Source organism: Styela clava, chromosome 7 (genome assembly GCF_964204865.1).
Source record: "Styela clava chromosome 7, kaStyClav1.hap1.2, whole genome shotgun sequence".
NCBI classification, from domain to species: Eukaryota; Metazoa; Chordata; class Ascidiacea; order Stolidobranchia; family Styelidae; genus Styela; species Styela clava.
Window position 1 is genome coordinate 13,546,698 of NC_135256.1, and position 21,841 is coordinate 13,568,538.

Below are 21,841 nucleotides of genomic sequence, written 5' to 3' on the forward strand. Positions count from 1 at the left end.
ATTGAAAAAAACATATTTTTTTTTATAATATTGATTTGATATTGGCCATCAGTAGCTTAGGGTAGGGTTTTGAAAGTACAACAGCCCGAATGTTCAATAGTAAATCAATACATTCATGTTATTATTTATTTGTTAATTTCTAACCTCAGCCTCCTTTGTCTAGTTTTTTTTTTTTTATTCAGTTCTTTGTGTTAGTGTGTTGGTGGGCGAACAGATGTTTTTTTTCAATTCAAAATTTTTTTTTAAGGTTTTGCTTGTTCTCCAGATTTTTGTATTTTAAATTCACATTTGTTCCTAATTTTTTTTATTTTTTATTATATCTTTCTGTCTATATAAGTACTTCGTACCGGTATACCCTTTTTTTGGCGAAATATGCACTTTTGTATAAAATTTCACAAGTATTTGTGCTTATGTCATTTGCACTGTTGTGCCAAAAGCTGTGACAAAGGTGAACAGCACTTGAGACAAATAATCAATGTTAATTGGATTCACATATAAAAACCATGAAAGGTTGCTGAATGTTGATAGTTCTCTACATCTCTTTTCAAAAATCTAGAGCAACTACGTCATATTGGACATTGAATCTTACCAACATTGGGAGCTTATTTTATTTTCTCACTCTTGAATAAGGTGTATGATCAGCATTAGGTAGGAGGGAGGGGTTGTTGAAAATATCTGGTCTGCAATACAATCATTGCATGAAGATTTTTAATCTCTAAAATTTAACATAGACCATGAAATTTATTGGAAAATTACAAAATTTTACTGTTGGGAATTGTTAAATCAAATTGTTTTCAGATATTATTAATTTTGAAATTTGTTTATACAAAAACTAAAAACTAAAATAAATTTGAAAAATAATGTATTCAGACATTAGTTTGGGAGATTTGCATAATTTGGGAATGTAAGCAATGCTATAGTTAGTAAATAGTAAATAAGTGTCTTTAGCAACTTCTGATAGCTTTTTTACATTTCCAAACATATTGGGATTATTGCAGAATTTCCAACACTTCACTTTTGTCTTTGACCCTTCTACTCACAAGTTAATGCTATATACAGTATATTGTCGTTGAGTCATAAATTCAAAACTCTTTATTCTTATTTCCATCAAAAATCTTCTTATATCTACAACCTCCGTTTTCAATCCATAGTAATCTTGTAAACATTCTTTTAATGAGCACAAAGTTTTAATCAATAAATGTTTTCTCAGAATTGAATTAGTAATGACATCTCCCAGGGATTAAGATTATAAAGTTTGAATCTCATGGGATTTGTAAAATTAAAGAATCAAACATTATTGTGTTGTAAAGTTTATGTCAAAGGTCATGAACTAGGGATGATCATTATTGAATTGGTAAAACAATGTTAGAGTTGTAGTTTATTTAAGACTGATCATGCTTTGCCAGTCGTAAAATTTTTGGAAGCTTTTTATGTCACTATTTAGTCAGGGTTAAGGGAGACTAACAACTGTATTTATCCTTCATTTATGTTGTTGTGCCAGTGGATCTGTATGTATATACTGCTGGTATGCTGTAACAAGAATGAACATGACCATTCTGTGTGACCTATTAGATCATATTCAACTCGGCCAGATAAAGCTGAAGGGTTCAGAAATATATTTATGTTAGTGTGCAGCACCCTTAAATCACAGTTGTTTTTTTATAACATTCTGGTTCATTGGTAATTTTATAAAGGATGACAGTCAGTTCCATAAAAAGTTTTTTTTTTGAAGCATTTACCGGTAATGTGGTTTACTGCAAAATATTTTATTCTGATGTAGTAATGAATGATATGCGATAATCACCAGTATTAATATTCTATATAATTTAATAACGATGGATTATGCTACTATGTACGGTAAACTACTTTATTAACTCACAAAGTTATGCCCCTAATCATATATGCGCCTTTGTATAACATTTCTCATCTTGTAGGAAATGAAATACTAAGTTAGCAAATCATATTTTCTTTCAAATTTGATATCTGACTACCTGAACTAATTTTAATGACCAAAATAACACACATCCGGAAAGTTGATTTTTAACCGTCTCAGTTTACAGTACACCAACCAGCGTTAAATTTCACTCAACAAATTTGATCGCACATGCTTGATAGTGATACATTTCTAGTTTTAGGAAAACCCAAAATAAGAGGGATCATTCTAAATCTCATTTTTCACGTTTGCACAGATGATTTGTTTTCACACTTCTCTTGTTCCGCTTCACATTTGTTAACGCTAAAGTTTCGCACGCTGTCGGATGCAACCGCCGTTATATATACAAAGAAACACTCGAGCGACAGTGTCATGTTATGTATCCCATTTGCATCTTGAAGTGCCTTTGATGGTGTACATTCCAATCTGTTTCTGCTATGTTCGGTATTATGCAGGAATGCTTACTCTTGGTTTTGCATATTGTTTTTAAAAGTGCTGAAAATTTGTAAAACATTAGAAAATCTATACATCATCTATATATCATCTATTATCATTACATTTGAAGATAGAAATCATAAAAAATATGCATTTGCTAAAAATTGTACATAGTACTTATATCTCATATCCCAGACTCTTAACTCTTACATTTCATTTTAATAATACTCCAACATCAACACTCCATAATAAAATGAAAAATGACAATTTGAATTATTAAAGTATGAATATTTCCTATTTGAATATCTGTAACCTGTAAAACACTAACAGTAACAAAGGCAAATTCAGGGATTTTTAAACATGACATATATTTTAAAAGGCTTGAGATTGTGTATTTCACTTTATTGAAATTCTTGCTTATTTATTTGTGGGCAGTTGGCACAATGGCCTAATAGTTGAAGCGTTAGAGCTAACTGTGTTGGTATCGTAGGTTATTCATATTGAGTTTAAATTTCATGACCTTCATCTCATCAGGGGTGTAATGAATTAGGTACGCAATGCGAAACTGGAAAAATCTTGCTACGAATCATTATATATCAGTTCCTTCTTGTGCATTGCCTTCATCAAAAGCCGTAAATAATCGGTTTATAAAAAATCACTTAAAATATATACCAGAAATTAGCTATCATTATTTCCAACTTTCTGATTCTGATATTATATTCATTGTAATTATGATATCATGCTCGTCAGCAAATTGCACTTTCAAATTATGAGAGTGTTTTGAACTGTGAAGTACTGAACAAACATTGCAAAACCACAAACGTTCGAGTGAGCTTCATTCCAAAGGAGATTACACTGAACACACTTCATAAAAGAGGATTACGTCATGTTATCCAGACTAAAAATAACTAAAACAATAACAGCTCTCAAGTGCATAATTTATTAACAGCAAAAGCATTAAATTTTATCAATAATGAGATATTCTGTCTGATTCAACGTACAAATTTTGGGATTGTTTACATTTGCAGTTTTTATATTTTAAAACTCTGTTATGTAATGTGATGCTATCTTAACAAATCTTGATGTTGAAAAAAAGTGTTTAAGCGTAATTTTTAATTTTTTCATGTGAATTTTGGCAGGATAAATGTTCTGGATTGACTTTCCATACTTCTTTTTATTCGGTTATAGTGGATAATAGCTAAGCTTTGAAAATTTTGGTTACCAATAAAATGGGCCTATTTATATATCACAATAAATGAATATGATGATATATCACAAAATGTTTGTTCCTCTTACTTTTATTAACTTGAATCTAGTTTTTTCTCTATTTTGTGTATAATATGTTACAGTAATCTTTTTCAGTAACTAATATTCTGTTTCAGGTAAATACAATACATATTATTACTATTACTTCTATATAAAAATATATTTCAAAGTTGACTTATTCTAGAGAATATAAAGAGCGTTCATAATATCTTGAAATTTCTTGAATTGCTAATTGAAGGGAGTTTATCGATACCATATATAGTTTGTTGGCCGCTACGGGTGTATTAAATTAAATAAAGAACTTGGACAAATGCTTTTCGAATTAAAACAAATCTGGATAACACCTATTGAGAACAGTCTTCATAAGAAATCTGTATTGTAACAGAATTTAAAATTGTGAACACTCCATATTAATTAGTTTCTTTATCAATGAAGCTTGAATTTAAAATCTTGAAAATTGAAAAAATAATTCTTGAAATACAAAATTTACGAAACCGAATATGATACAACATGAATGGCTTTCATTTCTCTGATAAATAATTATTTGCTGAGGGAAACTTAACACGATCGATGTCAATTAGGAGCTAATGAAACACTTTTTAATCAAACAAAAGGTTTTAAGTATTATCCTTCCATGACTACTATACTATAATTACTGGTATTTGATTCAGCACATGACCATTATATAAGAAACTCAATCCTTGTTATTTATTTGATGCATTTTAGTTGGCCATGTATGATGTATTGATAAATCTGGCTTTTAAAGCCAGATTTATCAATACATCATGCATGGCCAAGGTATGGTTAGTAAACCGATTAATACAAGATATACTTTCGATATGTGATACACGGACCTTTCTCCAAGATCGAAATATGATCCTCTATCGTGAAGACCCTAATTATGACTCCTTGACGTCACGAAACGTTTCGATACAAAGTACTTTTCTCGCCATAAATATTCTGATATCAACTGTAATCATGAGATACAAATTGCCTCGTATATAAAAAATGTAGATTACACCTTACGAGCGTAATGTATAATCTAACAATGACAGTGGAGCGAAACAAATATTATGAAATTTTTTTCTGGTATGCGGAAGTAATATGGTAATCATATTGATGTTGCAATTCTGTTGAAATAATTCTAAATAGTATTGCGAAATAAAATTTTCAACTGTTATTGTATTTTCATATCATACGACATATAAAAGACTTTAATTCAAAGGGTGAAACTAGCCGATCGTTAAAAGCATTGAATTGAACATTGTAAATTAGTAAAATAAACCAGATTTAGATTGAAATATGATATACTGAGGACTCTCAATGTTTAAAAATGAAAATTGATGATAATTGTTGAGTAAAGTCCATACTTCCTAAAAACAAATAACGGGCTAACTATGGTAATCCCATACCGGACATGGACTGGTAACCAGATGAGAGGCCGTGGTTCGCCATATAATAAATCGATTTTCCTCTCCCTCAGGATAAATTTATAAATCCTATCCTATCCTGAAAGTGGTTTTTCATAACCCAAACAACAAAAACCCCAATATGAAAAAAACAAATGAGGAAAACAATCCATAGGTCCACTTAGTGTCCAGTAAAACATCAGTGTAGAAATAAATACTCGTATTGTAGTATGCAACCAAGAAAACGTCTATTAATACACAGGATAATAAACCCGAGCAGTTCATCGTGAAAATTCCACTCGAATTTATTATTTTTTTTATATTAATTACAAAATCCTAAAACATTTTTTAAAAAGTGGTTTAAATGTCCTGCATCCCACTTTCGCAAATTTTATTCTATAACATTTCATCCGTAATCAGAATAATAATGGTAAAATATTATAGTTGTAAAAGTAGTCAAGTAGTCTTTTAGCAGTTTATTTGATCTTCATCACTTTCAGCTTTCTAGAAACATAGATATTATATATTACATATAGATAAAATATGTGAAGTATGCGGTTACAAGTTCTAGATTTCAAATAGATTGTCTTCAGAAATTTCTTTGTTGTGGTCTGTAATTTGTTTGACTGATGTAAAGCAGATATCTGAAGTTAGTTTTCTGCAATTTTTGGCAGAGATGGAATTTTAATTCATAATAATAATTTATAACATTGTAGATTTGTAGATATACCGGTAAGTATGTTAAAGACATCAAAACACCAGCATTTATCAAATTGGCTTATAGAGATTATGAATTTATTTTTTATTTTTGTAATATGTTCCACGTTTGCTTTACATAAGCAAAGCTTTGTATTAGCAAACCCTTAATAAACATATATTTACTGGCCTTCGATTGATATCTTACTACCTAATTTAATAAACTGTTGATTTAGTGGTCAATGGTCAGCATGGGCAGTTTTTGGACTGGACATCTATAAAATTTCTAATGTAATTATCAGGGATGTCCAAAGCGAATCAAGTATTCAAATAAATTCGAAATTTATTATAATATACAATATATTAAATTTAAGAATAATTTGGAACATTTACATTTAAAAATTGAGAATTTTAAGCCGTCAAACAAGGATCTCAATCTCAATGTATGATATCTCAAATGGTAACGAATTCACCAATATGTCAATGACTATTATGTTTGTGTCGTTTTAGATATGATCAACATGAAATTAATATAGTGATTTGTGTCATTTTCCACATGAACTTGCCCCCGATTTAAAATGTATTTGAAATTCCATATTCGGAAATATTTTTTCAGAATTAATTCGGCCTGGTGATTAATTCTACAATTATGATGAAGAACACGGTGATTTTTCACTATTTACAATTGTTGATAGGGGGAAATTTACATGCTCCCTTTGTATGTCTTTGTATGCTTTGTATGTCTGATTTGATAATAGTACAAAGGTGTGGCAGTCAATTTGAATTGCACCACTCTTTGAATTACGCCACTTTAGCGGAAGTAATTGTTTGACTTGTTGTAGCAATATTTGTTTTATAATATAAAACTGTTTGATTATGGATAGTTGGAATGTTATATCAAAAGTAGTGGGTGGATAGAAACTTCTGTATTACTGAAATAGTTATAAGTTTTTATCAAGTGATCTGTGTGTGATACTCTAAATAAAATGTTTGGAAGGGTAATATCATATGATTAGTATTCACAGCCAATGGCCATGAATTGTTATAAAAGAGAAAACAATTTAAGAAATGTCTTTTGTACGATATTACACACACTTGTGGGGAATTTCAATCATTTCATTGATTATTCAATTGTAATTTGAGCTTTATGAACCTTTATGACAGTACTTATTTTCATATTTACATTGTTTATGGCCAAATGATAGTGGTGGTATTTGAATGGTGTTTGAATCCATTGTTTTTGATGTTCGAAGAGTTATTGTCATTTCAATCCCAGTAAAAAATACATGCTTACACCTGTCAGTTTATGTATAGTTGAATTACTAATAAAAGAATCATAAAACAGGGCGTGTGAGTTTAGAGTCTTAGACTTTAGATGGTTAGTAACGGTTACAATTAATCTTGGCTATTACATAATTAACTGTCATCCCGGATTGTATTCCCTTTTCTAATTACCTAATTAAAATTGATTCTAAATACTTATCCCTTGTTGTCATTAATTTTTAACAATATCCAATAGTTGACTTGATAAACGCCTTAAAAATAATTCAAACACACAGTTTGCTGTAGCTACAGGTAAACAATGCTGTAGTAAAATCTTACCATCTCCATGTTATACTATTATAACTAGGGATGGGCAATATAGAATACCGAATCCGGAGGATTCGAATCCCAAAGTATTCGAATCCAACGGGATCCGATAACAGGATTCGGTTTCCGCCTCTCCGGCGCCAAGCGTCAATTTCGGGTTTCTAATTTATCAATTAAAGACGAGCGTTTTTCTCGCGTGGAAATCTCTCTAGTTTAATTAAACTTGCGTCTGCTCGCAAAGAACCCGTAAATCGGTAAACATCAAACACTGTCATTTCAATCGGCATATTCAGGACAAGAAGTCGGTAATATAACCTCATGGCAAGGACTCGTTATTGCACCATTTTTGCGTTTTCCTTCTTTGCTATCTAGCTAGCGTTATTTGTGCCGACTTACTGGTGATATTCCGATAATCTGAATGCAGCAATCTTTAATTGTTTACAGACGTGCCTTGCCTCATTTTAAATTAATGATTTTTCGCGACCTATGAGTTTTCCCAAAAAAATGATGCACGTAAACCAAAAGCCAGGCGTTAAATGTTATAACATTACTTGCCATTAACTTAGATCAAATATAATTTACGAATAATTTTATTATACCATTTTCCGAAATACAAAGTTATATCGCAAAACGCGAACAACTGTCACATTTAAATTTCACTCTCAAAAGATTGCATATTTTTCGGTCCGTTTCTATCGTTCAAGATAGACGCACGTTTGATCGTGTATTGTATCGTAGTATTTTAGTCGCCGATAAATTTTGAAAAAAGTTGCCGCATCTGGCAAAGATAGTGACGTATTGAATTTGAGTAGGGCTAAGTCTGGGTAGATAATGATAACATTTCTATCGTTCAAGATACGCACGTTTGATCGGAAGTCTGTAGTATTTTAGTCGCCGATGAATTTTGAAAAAAGTTGCCGCATCTGGCGAAGATAGTGACGTATTGAATTTGAGTAGGGCCAAGTCTGGGTGAGTTCTGAAACGAATTCGTCTTCAGATGTTATTACCTAATAACTAAGTACGAAATCGCGTTTACGGGAACTTGGTTTCACGTGTCTTGCTCTCACAGAATAAAAGGTTGATTTTAATTGATAGTGGTTAAATTTAATATTTTACAACGGCGCATAGGTTGCAGTGGCCACACGCTGGTTCAGCATCTAATTAATTCTCAGTGGGTATATTTTAGTATACTCGGCAGACTTACATTAATAATGATTTACCGCCGTTTCATGTCTATTTTGTATTTAACTGCTTACTATTAAAGTGTGTAAAGCGTGTCTTAATTTAGCATATCAGTATTTAGGGATTACATACATTTGGAACAATTGAAGGCAAAAAATATTGTAAAATTCCTAAATTTTATTGTCCTGGGAACTGCCTGTTTAGTATCAAATGAAATCTAATGTTCAGGACATTTCCAAATAGATAACACATCTATAGTAAGTAATACATTTGCAATTTTTTGCAATTTTTTACCATCTAAATCCAGCAATGTAGAAATTCCCACTATTTGAATAAGTATGAAAATAGAATAGGATTCGGTATTCTGGATTCGATTTAACTATTAAAGACTAAATGAATTTAATATATATCTTCGCACCTTTTTCAGCAATGTCCTCGCCTGGTCAGTGTCGTCCAACCTCCTCATATACATCAAGGTCAAACAAAAAGCGTTCGATTAAGAGTTCAAAATCTTCGAGATTTTACTCTTCCAAAATTCAATTGCCAATTCAGTGTTGATGGTGTTGTAAAGAAAACAGTAAATGCATCAAGAAATAATGAAGATATTGTTTGTGGCCCTATTCAGGTATTTTACAAAACTTTTTCGCAATGTATTTTTTTTAGAATTCTGAGACAAACTTGAACTTGAAAATGTTGCTTTTGTAATTAATAAAAGAATTTTTTGCTTGCCGATTTTCCAGTGTTGGGGAGTCTGGTGAATTAATAATCATTTCCCAATTCCACCTATATGATAATCTTGACTCTGAATCCAGACTCCAGACTGAGTTGAAAACAATTTCTGCTCCTAACTCTACAATTTCACGTTGATGAAAATTTCAACTTTGAGAACTCGAGAAAATCAAATTTCGATAATAAAAAGCCTTTATTATTAGACTGTTAGGAAGGCTTAGCCGACTCAAAACTTCTTTTTCAGTTTGTGTAGAAAAATTGGACATTGATTATCACCATGAAATGTATCAAATTAAGACTTCCCGAGTTCCCCGAGTTCCAACTCCAATGAAAGCATGCCAAACTGTTGACGTAGCCCTAAATTTTTTAGGAACATTCATAACAGAATAACGGTCAAAATGTATTTTTTTTTTATTATTGTGATTCATAATTAACCCAGATTTTATTAATTCAGGGATTCTTACCTGCTGGCAAATTTCAAGCAAATGCGAAAGTTGATTTGTATTGGAACAAGAAATTTGTTATTGACAATCCAAAGAAACTAAATGGTTAGTTTTCTGTGTTTTTATATGTTTGTAAAATGGTAGTTATCTCTTAAAACAGTTTTTCAACCTGGAATACTGAATATTGAAATTGAACTTACAGTAAAGAATTGTAATTGAATTATTTTGAAGACTACCTTCATTTTCAAAACTAGGGGTCTATTTGTTTCTTTATTAGTTTGACACAATTTTGTAGATTAATCTAATAAATTTTCTCATAAATATGGTACAAGATAGGAAATTGATGATTTGAGTAAAACTAAATTATTTTGCTGGATTGTTGGCGCATCGTGGTAAGTTTAAGAAACACTTTTCCCACTGCTGTGGAAGATTTTGTTCATGTGGGTTTGAATCCGGTGGGAGATAATTTTGTACGAGAGAAATAGTGCCATCATCATGAATACAGGATGGTAATATGTACCGGTAAATACTTCACGAAAAAGCTTGCCTATTATGGTTACCTCTGCCATTGGAGTCCTTGTATCTGGTACTGGTGCAATGAACTGCTTGATTAACTATTCATTTTTCCAACCTTTTAATCTCTTTCGCTTATCAATTTTTCTTTAAAATAAATATGGAAACACTATTTTATCTAATTTTATCATTCTTTAGTCACAATGTATCGATGTTCTCGTGGCCAAGGAGACAATTGTGGAAAATGTTTACAACTCAGTGAAGATCTGAAATGTGGATGGTGTGAGAAGAATGCAAAATGCACCCTTTGTTCAGAATGTTTGGCACGTACATGTCGTAATGATACAGGAGATTTATATCCAGGATGGCTGAATCCATCTCAAGATTGTAAACACCCTGAGATTACTAATGTAAGTATAAAGACATTTTATTGAGTGTGGCAGAGGTGTGCAACCTGTGGCCCACGGTCCAAATGCGGCCCTCAAGGAGACATTATGCTGCTCACATAGAAGTGCCAATTTTTTATGGTGTGCACCCCGCGAAACATTTTTTGTAATATTTATGAAAAATATCAAACTAAATTTATTGTCCCCGTTTTGTATAATTGGTAAGACATGTTTGCATTTTATACACAAAAACTTAATAAAGAGACAGATTGAAATTGTGCCGACTAGAATTAATGGCATTTTTTATTTCCATACTATAGTCTAATGTAAAAAAATTCCACCCAACTTTTTACCTAATCAACAATATTTGATTGCGCAAGAAAATAAATTTATTTTATTTCTGCAAATAAACTTTGTTTGTTTTGTCGTAACTGGTCACATTTTGAATAATATATGCCGGATAAAAGTGGGAATGAATTGACAATACGACTTTTGTACATTCTGATAATGTTTACTTTCTCAGATGCTTTGAGTCATTTATTGTGTTTTTTCGTGTTATGTGGGTAAAAGAACATTAATAAATTAGCCATTCAAGCTTTTTATTCTGTAGCTGGAGTGTCCAGCGCTCTCAATATAAATGATTTTTGGTATTACGCTTCCATCTTACTATAATTTCTTGCGATAATAGGATATGATGGGATTTTTATTTTTGCCCCGGGAGAAGAACCACACAGTTATCCAGTATTCATTTTCTGATGCATGGGCTAAATGGAGAAAGCTGTAACTGAACGGCTTTTATGTGTACCACCATAGACATGGTCTATAATTCTCTTGCACATAATTAACACTGACATAATTCACTGCCATGAGTAATTCGAAGTGTGAGGTTGCAATCATGTTCTGATATTTAGTCCGATGCTTCAACCATCGAACGAAATACATCTATAAGTAATTTAAGTGAATTCACTGCTGTTCCGTGAGCTTCTTCGGAGCGTTCCGCGGAATATGGATCGAAATTGGTCGTCATGGCGATCTTGGCCGTCTCCCAACTGTCGACATACGGGCGGACAGGCTTTGTACCAGTCTGGAAAGCATACGGTGTTCGTTAAACGTTCAATGTCGTTAACCCTCGGCCTAATTTTTAATTGTCAAGTTTACAGCAAACTTTTTAATTTTACCATGGGCTAAATTTTTTGGAAGCCACCCATCAATTTACTTCTAATTTTCCTTGTGTTTCAAGGTGAGATAAAAAGCGTAAATGTTCCAGGTCAAAATAAGTTTGAGACATGCTTTTCTAGATTGTAAAAAGTGACTGAAAGGCTGCCAAATTCAAATATTATGTCGCTGCTAATTTATTGCTGATTAACTACTGTTGCGAAAATAAACAAGGAAGTTTATGCTCTGGTGGATATTCATCCATTTTAATTCCTTTATTTATTATATTTTTCAGTTTTCTCCGAAATCGGCAGCACCTGGCGGATTGACAAAGATTACTATCGAGGGAAAAAACCTTGGAAAAACATTTGATAAATTGGATAACGGTATCACGGTCGCGAATCAGACATGCCAAGTAATTAGTGAAGGTTACAAAGAATCTGAAAGGTAAATTATCAAATCCTTTATATGGAGACTCAATTTTTTTTTGAATTTTTTTTGAATACGGTAATCAAAATAATCTTGTTGCTGGCTATCAAATGGGGTGATGTTCCTATAAAATTAGCACCTATAGTACTAGTATTTCAAAATGGTACAAAGGTGAAATAATAATAAAGAAAATGCAATGTCAAAGTGTAATTTTGGGGACTCCAAAGTCCTTTAAACCTGCAGCTGACCAAATTTGTTCTCGATAGCATGAGATATATCTTTCAGTATATTGGGGAACATGGAATTTGTTAGGTGACGTCATCCATCTATTTTTCCAATTACATATATGTTATCCCCCCATATTTTGTCAAGTACTGAACACATAAACGGGTATCTGGAAATTCCACCCATGGAAATTCGACTTAAAAATTCTAATACAAGTCTAAATAATGTGACATTAAATCTACAATCAATGAAAAAAGCATCTTGAAGTATTTTTATCAATATTTAGGGTAGTATGCCAGGTCGACAGAGTGGACAAGGAAGGGAAAGGGCCAGTTAAACTCTGTATTCAAACAAAGAGTTATAATCCTGATTGTAAAGGACCTGAGTATGAAACAATCAGTGTTCAGGTAAGGCTTTCAAATCTTGAATATTGGATTTCTGCTCTGGGAGACAATTATTCTCAGTCGTTCTGTCTGTCTGTGTGTTTAGCTGTAGCGTCTAAACTGCTGGACTGATCTGGTTGAAATTTCTCATGTGGGTTATGCTGTCACCCTGGTAATGTGTGCTTCACCGAAAGTCCGGGTTGGTGTTTCTTTTCCATGGCATCAGCGAAAAAAATGTGCCAGTTGTTGTTTCTAGTTTTTTTACGATTTGTCGTCATTATCTTGTGAACTACCTCGAAAATTAAACTCGGCGATCGCAGAAGTAAATAAGCTTTTGAAACAAGCCATTTTTCATATTGTTAAACTGTGGAAGTCTTGGGAATTTTAGTGAACTGTGAACATAGTTAATTATTAGCCGCTGTATACCGCTCATCAGTGTTAACTCTAAGGAAATTATGAGTGCGAAAGTGCTTCGCAGTCGAAAAAAAAAGTGCGAAAGTGCTTTTTCTGATTTTAACTAGTTAGGTGCCCTAGCTTTCGTTTAAACTCATTTCAAACAGCATAGATACTCGAAAAAGCGCTCCTCCCGTTAATATTGTGAATTGAAGTCTTTCCGTTAACGGAGTTTCGTTTAAACCCTTGTTAAAAACAAGGGAATTCATCAAAGGACACGTGATAAGCACACTTGCCGGGAATAAAAGTTTCCTGCAATCAACCACCAGCGTCAGTAACGAAGCGCACTTCCGCCTGAACAGACAAGCCTTGCAAACTTGTTTTTTCCATCTAACAGACGCCGATTGATACATGCAGATATTAGTTACTACCGGCCATAGCTAGGGAGGGGGAACATTTGTACAAAACCCGGGCAAAATGACATCCCCATGACCCATCACCGATATCGCTTTAGTATAACACGCTTCCTCGTCCGAAAGAATATGCTTGAAAGTAGTCCGCCCTCTTCCCTTTTAAGAGATTGGTTAACGTCATGTTTCTCTGGCCAGTTTTTCTTTGGGAAATAACGCAAAATCACCATGAAAGTACCGCTGTTTTTATAGATAGAGTGACCTACTTTCTATCGAAGATTTTTTTTCCGAAATATTACGCAAGATCACTTTGAAATCCCTTTCATGAGCTAGCTTGGCCTAATTTATATTATACTGTCTCACGGATTACTTACGCTAAGACGTGTAATTTTCAAATATCGACTTGCATTGGTCTGCGTGCCAGTTAGTTCAAATCGGGTAGAAAACATCATATATTTGCAAATTTTTAAGAAATGCCATGTACTTCCAGCATTTATAAATAACGCTCTCTCTAATGCTGCAGACCTAGTATGAAGTATTCGCATCTCAACGCCACTTTCAATTACACTAATAGTAATGATGACACCAAAGAGTTTTCCTTTGCGAAGGTACAGGAAATACAACAGGGTGATTCTTGAAAAAAACATGAATGTAAAAAATAAACGAATGACATGATAGTGGTTCTCAAATAATTTTGAGTGTGACGCGAAATACCAATCCATTTAATAAATCTTTTTTAGTCGACCACGTGAACGCCGAAATCCTGGAAATTAAAGTTGAAAGAGCAGCATTCTCACATAAATAATCGCGATATATAATCGTTCATGTGCACAAATCTCACATGTAGCATCGGTTAGTTGTGCATGAAATGTAAAACTCTTATGTGTGTGCGTTTCAATTTCAATAAAATCAAATTCGTTTTTCCATGCACCATTACTTGTAATTTTAATATTAATTGCGTTCCGAGTTTGTAAAGTTTAGAAACCTTTTATATATACCATTACCACTATTTTGATTGGCTAAAGAAAGATAACACGTAACCGCTTTTCGGCAACATGGTATTCGTTTTATATCTGCTTCGAACAGAGAAAAAACATGTGCCCTCTCAGTCATCTGATCACAATCAAAAATCCGTATTTATTTTTTTCGCGATTTCGGCAATCGTTATTATTAAGGGTTTTCGTCGACTGAAAAATAAACATCGTTCTGTTAATAATATATTTCAGGCCATGTTCTTTATATCCTGCCATAATTAGCAAATCTTTATTAAGCAACCCATGATTATAAAATAGCTTTGCTTATCATTTGCTGCTGAATCTTGTGCTATCGCTTGTCAATTATAGCAGAGACGTAAGGAACATATTTAAAATTTTCCATGTTTATACAGAAATTAGCGACGTTATCAGCGCCAACTAACAGAAAATAACTTATCATAAAACACAATTAAAATTCAGTCGGTAATAAATGGCGCTAAGGTGATGCCATACAGAACAAAAAGATTTGGTCGCGAGAGTTACCTTAGATGACTGTATAACGATGTTGTTTTATAAGCGGAAGGTAGAACAATCAAATTTAATAAAAAAAACGGGGTTACGTCACCCGTAACACATCAAGTTCATTAGACATCTCTAAAGACTTCTAAGTTGGTTGCTCGATTACACTATACTATCAATATTACACTTATTACACCTGTTTGAGTATTCCGGACAATTTCGAATTTGAAATAAACGAAAACTCAACATATCATAATTAATACACAAAAGTAAAATAAACATTCATCGAAAAAGTTATTATTTAAGAACAACAACATAATCGTATAATTCCGCCCAACCCCGATGTTCGCAAGCTTACAAATATTCTCTGCGTTAATATCATAACCTCGCCTATAGGACTGGGCAAAATATTCTTATCGTTTCAATTCCATACTTTGCGCCAAAAAAGGTACCAACAAAGCTTCCTAATTTTAGAAGAGTCAAAATAAATAGACTATTCGAAATAAATATCCCAGATTTCAAACTCCGTATATTGGCAGCATGAATTAGCCGTTTCATGTAGGAGCCGCACATACATTGATTGTCGAAAATTAAAAGTTAAATTGACGTTTCGAGAGCCCACACACGGTATAACATGTACAGGCTATAACCAGAAAAAAATGACAAGTCATAATCCTTTTAATGTGCTTTCAATTAGCTCGTTAGTGATCCCTCCCATCCTTGACCAAGTAATGTTTCGAAAATGTGAACCTTCCACTCAGCCATGCATGGCGGTGGAGTGTTGAAATCGTGAACAAGAGTATAACGTAAAATCGATCGTGAATTTCGATGTAACAACGCACACTGTCTCCGTCATGAATTGCGCCTATTAACATCGGAAATGATTAAATTCGTTATATTTTGAGTATTTTTGCACCAATAATTAGGGCGGGATCATCAAAATGGTGAATTTGCAAATTCCGTAAATAAAATTGTAACATTTTAGCTATAATTATCACCGGGCAGGGGCGCAGCCAGGATTTTTTCAACGGGAGATTAGGGGGAAGTTAAAACATTACACCAAAACTGCAATTCGCGACGACGTAATGCGTTTATAACTAAAATGTAAGGTCGTTCACGGCGAAATTTCGCAGTTACGTGTAGCCCGCCTCTCTTTGCCGAACGGTCCGAAGTCCTATTTTAAAACATCGACCATTGATCCGTAGTCAGCGGGCATCCACATCTAGAAATGAAACATTAAAAATCGCGAAAATTAAATTTGGAGAGATCTATAACTCGCAGATGTCAGTAGTGTCATCATGGTTTATATTAGGCTTGCACGTAATTGACAAAAATCAATTCCGTAATTACGGCCAAATCGATTACGTAATGACCCCGTAATTGCGATATTTTTTTCACACATTTAAACCTATCATAACAACCAATTTAATCCACTTCTATTCCGAATGGGACATCGAAGTTTGGTTTTCATATTCCCGGCAGTACTACACGCCGGCGACAGATGTTAAAGACAAATATCAGGGAGTGAATTCAAAATAATTTTATTCTGATTTTTATCTTTTGTATTAGCTTTAATTTTTTTTTATCCACTTTATCACCAAATTTTATGCGATCAATTTTATCATTACCAACACTGGTAATATATTCAAGAAACGATAGTTCACTTTTTTTTAAATCGTATTATCGTATTAATACGACTTTCGTATTAAATAAAAATTCCGGGTTGCTAATTTATTAATCAACTACAAGCGTATTCTCTCGTTTTATTATACTTTCGCTTGCCTCGAGACGAAGACTTGTTATTTCACCGTTTTTTACAATATCCGACTTTACTACTTAGTTAGCATTTTATAATAATTATTGATGCCGACTTATTGACGATATTCCGAATTCTATGCTTCATTTTACTTTGAATCATTTCGCAGCCTAAAAGTTATAACATTATTTGCGATAAATTTAGATCAAATATTAATTATTTGCGCATTATTTAAAATACCGTACGTATATGACATGCCTTCTCCGAAAATGCAAAGTTATATCGCAAAACAATGCATTTTGTGACATTTATTTTGCACTCATGAAAATATTAATTTATTTTTCTAACTCAAGTCGACAATCCTATTTGCCAAGATTGACACAAGTTTGGTCGAGTGCCGGTGGTATTCGAGTCGACGATAAATCAAAATAAGTTGCCGCATTTGGTAAAGACAGGTAATCATATTTGGCCGACATATTGCGAGGCATTGTGAAAAACATATTGAGCAATGCCAAGTCCGGACAGATATATAACGATAAAATCGCTAACAGAACATCAAGATTTTGTAATAGAAAATGGATCTCGCGCAGAATAAACACGGGAAATCCTGTCCTATTGTTGTTCCTCTGCCGTCTCAATCGCTTTACCGATGCTGAAAAGACTAGGTTGCGTTGGTTCATTACGCAATTTCTCTTCCGTCTTTATATTGCTGTTTGATAAGCGCGACATTAATTATCACGGCATTTACGAATAGACCATGTTTGGTAAGTTGATCTCTTACATTCTTTAGTCATTTCACCCGAAGAAGTTGAAACCAGGTGTGTTGACGTCCATCGGTCTCAACACAATTCTATTCCTTATCTACGGTTAATATGTACATTGGCCATCCTAGATAAGTTGATAATAGGTTAGTAAATGACGCGTTATGCCTCCCCATCTGCCTAACAAGAGAGAGAAAAACGGCTGCGAATACCGGAACTCTAAATTCTTTTACTTAAACTTTAATTTTTTACAATCGACGGAATTGACTGCTCTGAAGAGAGCTCGTTTCAATCGCGAAAGCGCTCGACCAATAATTACGACTTTACGTAATTCGTAACTTCGCTTCCGTAACTCGAAATAATTCCGTAAATCCGTAAATTACGTGCAAGCCTAGTTTATATGTACAAAAACACGCTCGCATGAAGCGACGATCAAAATCATGAAAATGTGAAACTATTACTTGAAAATTATTGTTAATGAAGTTAAATTTTTATTGCCATTCAATGATTATTTCATAATTTTGTCATAATCGAAGGCTGCAGTAAATTTTTTGTCGCCGCGATCGTGTTGTTAAACTATATTAAAGCATGTTTTTATTCACTAGCAAATATTAATTCTCACGTAACGGCGGGCATCGTAGTTTGGTTTTTATATTTCGGATAGAATTGTGAATTCACATCGGCGAAGATTTTAAAGACAACTATTAATGAGCGCATTCACAACGAAAATTGATTTTGTTCTGATTTTTATCTTCTGTGTAGGATTTGTATCAGTTCGTAAATTAAGGTCCCAAGTTTGAGCGAACAATAATATTATTACTGACCCCGGGATGCGATATTTGTGAAGCAGATAGTTGACATTTCTATGCTTTTTATTTTAGATCGTGTCGGTGTTACTTTCGTATTAAATAATAATTGAAAAACTCCGCAAATTGGTTATCTCTTGAGTACTCAGTGTTAAGTATTTACGTAACTCAGCTTTGGGTTAAAACACTGATATTAACTAAACACGTGAATAAATCGGCAATAATGGCATTTCGACATGGTCAAAATAATATTTCTCACCAATATCCCATGAAAGTTCCATAAAATACATTATTTACTTGTCTTACTTATCGACGTTTCTAAATTTACAAAAACGATGTTGACACGCTTTATACAAAATCGTTTCAAATTTATTGTTTCTACATGTTAGCGATAGCCGTCTGGTTAATTCTTACCCGTAACTCGTTGTAAAGTAATGTTAATAAATTGTGTTTTGCTTTCCAATGCGCGGTTAACTGCGGTTAAATTCGTTTCATGGCGAGGAAGGAAAATACGTTTTCCGGAATTGCAATCAACAATTACACATTTTTTATTTATCATTATCAGCGCCGAATAAAAAAGATAACATATCGTGAAGACGAAAAAAGTCGTTGAAACTTAAGTTGAATTAGTTGCAATTAGCGCCTGATTAGGCACCAGAGCACTGGAGCCCAATGTTTTTAGCATTAGTCGCATATGTAAAATATCCTTGAAGAAGTGCTGTTTATTAAAGTCATCTCGTCTTATGGCCACGCAGAAATGCCTTCATTGCCGAATTATTTAATCACAATTTTAAATCAACATTCAGGAATGGCACAATCTCAGATTTGCGAGGTTTATCTGTAAATTAATACAGACACCATAAAAAAATTATAAAAGTTAATTATCGTCTTAAATATCTGCATTCCGGCATCGATAATAATAATACCATTCGCTTAAAATTGGGACAGTAAATTTGCAAACGTTGATAGGTAATATCAAGTCAACGCAAATGTTTATTTTGGTTTTGAAATTTGTCGTTAATGCCCTTAACAGCTGTTGCCGATGTGAACGCAGCGTAAGCCTGGATTGCCAAACCCAGGATATAGTCGCCAAAACGATTGCGGTGACAAAACAATTAGCTATTATAACGAAATTAACCAGTAGTAAGGGCTTACTTGCTAATTTTTCGACCGACGTTCTAGACTCCTGCTGTGCATAAAAAATATTCCTTATTCGTTAAAAATATTCAATTCGAAAAAATATTCGATTTTGCCCACCCCTACTCGCATATTAATGAGGAAAAAGTTTAGATTGATTTTTGACCCTGGTCTGAGTTTGATTTTTGTGAATGACTAGACTAGCTAATACTGAATATCGCAAAATTCCGCGAAACGCCATTTGCTTTTATCATTCGTGGTTACAATAAAATGGCTGTTAAATGGTAATACGACGACGTATGTATTTTGTCAATTTGGCGATTTTGCAAATCTGTGTGATGCTGCTAAAAGTTTCTTCTAATTTAACAAACAATGGCCCAAGTTTGCATTCCATTACTAAACAATGTCGTGTCGAGTATCAGAAATTTCTGAATGGCTCCAGTAAATTCACTAAGAAGAGAACACAGACCTGTCAAACCAGTACTAGAAAATCGTGTACTTTGGTCACAATTCATCGATGTCATTGACAGTCACATGACCACTCTCGTTTAGAGAAACGCACTGCCTTGCATTCGGACATCTGGTTTCAAAGACGCCGCCGAGCGTTTTCGCGGTGGAAGCGGAATCAGTGTGCTTGTATAATAATCATATTATAAACAAGAATTTTGCCATTAATGCAAAAGCTTTATCTTCCGTGTCTTCACCACATAGGTTAGGGTTCCGGTAAATATCGTTATGATATGCAGAATTGAGTTACAAAAGTACTAGTATGTTACTTATTTGTCAACTTAATACGCACACAAAAATATTTGTCAACTTTGAATTTTTATTTCATTCAAAATCGAAAAAAAGTGCTTTTTCTCTTCAAAATCGGAAAAAAGTGCTATTTCGCAGTCCCTAAAAAAAGTTGCGAAAGTGCTTCGCAATTTTCGCAAAAAAGTGCGCTAATAGTGAACACTGCCGCTCATTAAAAGGATACTGACGAGACACGCAGCTCTCATAATGAACTGGTATTTTCTGTATCCCAGTCACTGCAGAAGTTATCGGAATGGGTGTAATGTTGTGTGATGGTTACGGTTTACTGAAGTGCAGATGGCTTGTTTTACTATGGTTCGTCGGTTGGTGCATTGTGCATATCCTTAGAAACACTTTTTCCACTGCTCTTCTGATTACCCTGTGTGGCTTGGTATGCTCGAATCCATAGACAAAATCGACTATTCCCATGCTCGCCATGGACTATTACCAGACAAGAGACTGTAATTTCCAATATGCTTGCGTCAAGCATGCTAGCTACCATTTGCAATGACTACACGCTTATATACTCATTTGTTGCATATTATCTATTCAATTCATTATTTTATTTTTCAGACATTCAAATTTGTTGAACCTAAGCTTAAAAGTTTTCATCCTGAGCATGGATTATATTCTGGTGGAACTAAGATTAAATTTGAAGGAGAACATCTTGATATTGGAAACAATGTCACTGTGTATATTGAAGGCAGAAGCTGCCTAGTCGACAGGTCTGTTTGCATAAGAAAAATTTTATTTCTCATATTGTATCACTCTATATTTGACTGGATATATGGATTGGATTGTTATTATTATGTTGTTGTTCATTTTGAAGCAATTTGTCATCAATACGTCAATTAGTAGTTAATACGAAAAGCGATTTTTCACAAGAAAAAGAAAAGAAATACTAACAAGGAGATCAACAATAACAAAACAATCCATGGGTCTACTTCATGTCCAATAAAATGGAGAATTGTTCTATTGAACTATCAGTCACTATCCTAGTTATGATTAATTAAGGAACTTATATTAAAGCATGCATGTTTGAGTGTTTGAATATTATTATTTAATATAAATTTATGTTCCAATAATCTGATCCAGGTGTGAGAAATTTTATATTAGGGATGTATTCAACAAAGTTCTGATTATAAATTCTAAATATGATGTTGCTTAAAGCTATACAGTTTTACTATTTACTGAGAGTAACATTATTTCAGCCGGTACTTTCACTTGCATAATTTAGTAGGCGCGATTGGCTGGTGGCGATGAGAGCTTTGTATCGAACTATGTTGGTGTTGCACGTTAAGAATCTTTGAACTCCATGCCCACCAATTTATACATAATGATCAGCCTCTGCCTATGGAAAAAGATTTGCACAAAGCCTTGTTCGGATTGTCTCACAACTAAATTTTTAACGCAGGTCAAAGTACTGGAATCAAACCCTGAATCACATCATTGTTTTCCCTCATAAATTTGATAGTTTAATGCAAAAGGCAATAACATTGATAGTGATTGTTTCACT

General features: G+C 33.4%; 1 protein-coding gene across 1 annotated transcript in view; it reads left to right on the forward strand.

Moving 5' to 3' along the window:
* The window catches only part of LOC120328892 (plexin-A2-like), a 52,781-nt gene that overhangs the window by 13,595 nt on the left and 17,345 nt on the right, over positions 1–21,841 (forward strand). Inside the window, exons 8-13 of the mRNA XM_039395455.2 lie at positions 8,939–9,136; positions 9,695–9,788; positions 10,395–10,606; positions 12,033–12,184; positions 12,678–12,798; positions 20,899–21,050. Of these exons, the coding sequence (XP_039251389.2) occupies positions 8,939–9,136; positions 9,695–9,788; positions 10,395–10,606; positions 12,033–12,184; positions 12,678–12,798; positions 20,899–21,050 (929 nt within the window). The remainder of the gene's footprint in view (positions 1–8,938; positions 9,137–9,694; positions 9,789–10,394; positions 10,607–12,032; positions 12,185–12,677; positions 12,799–20,898; positions 21,051–21,841) is intronic.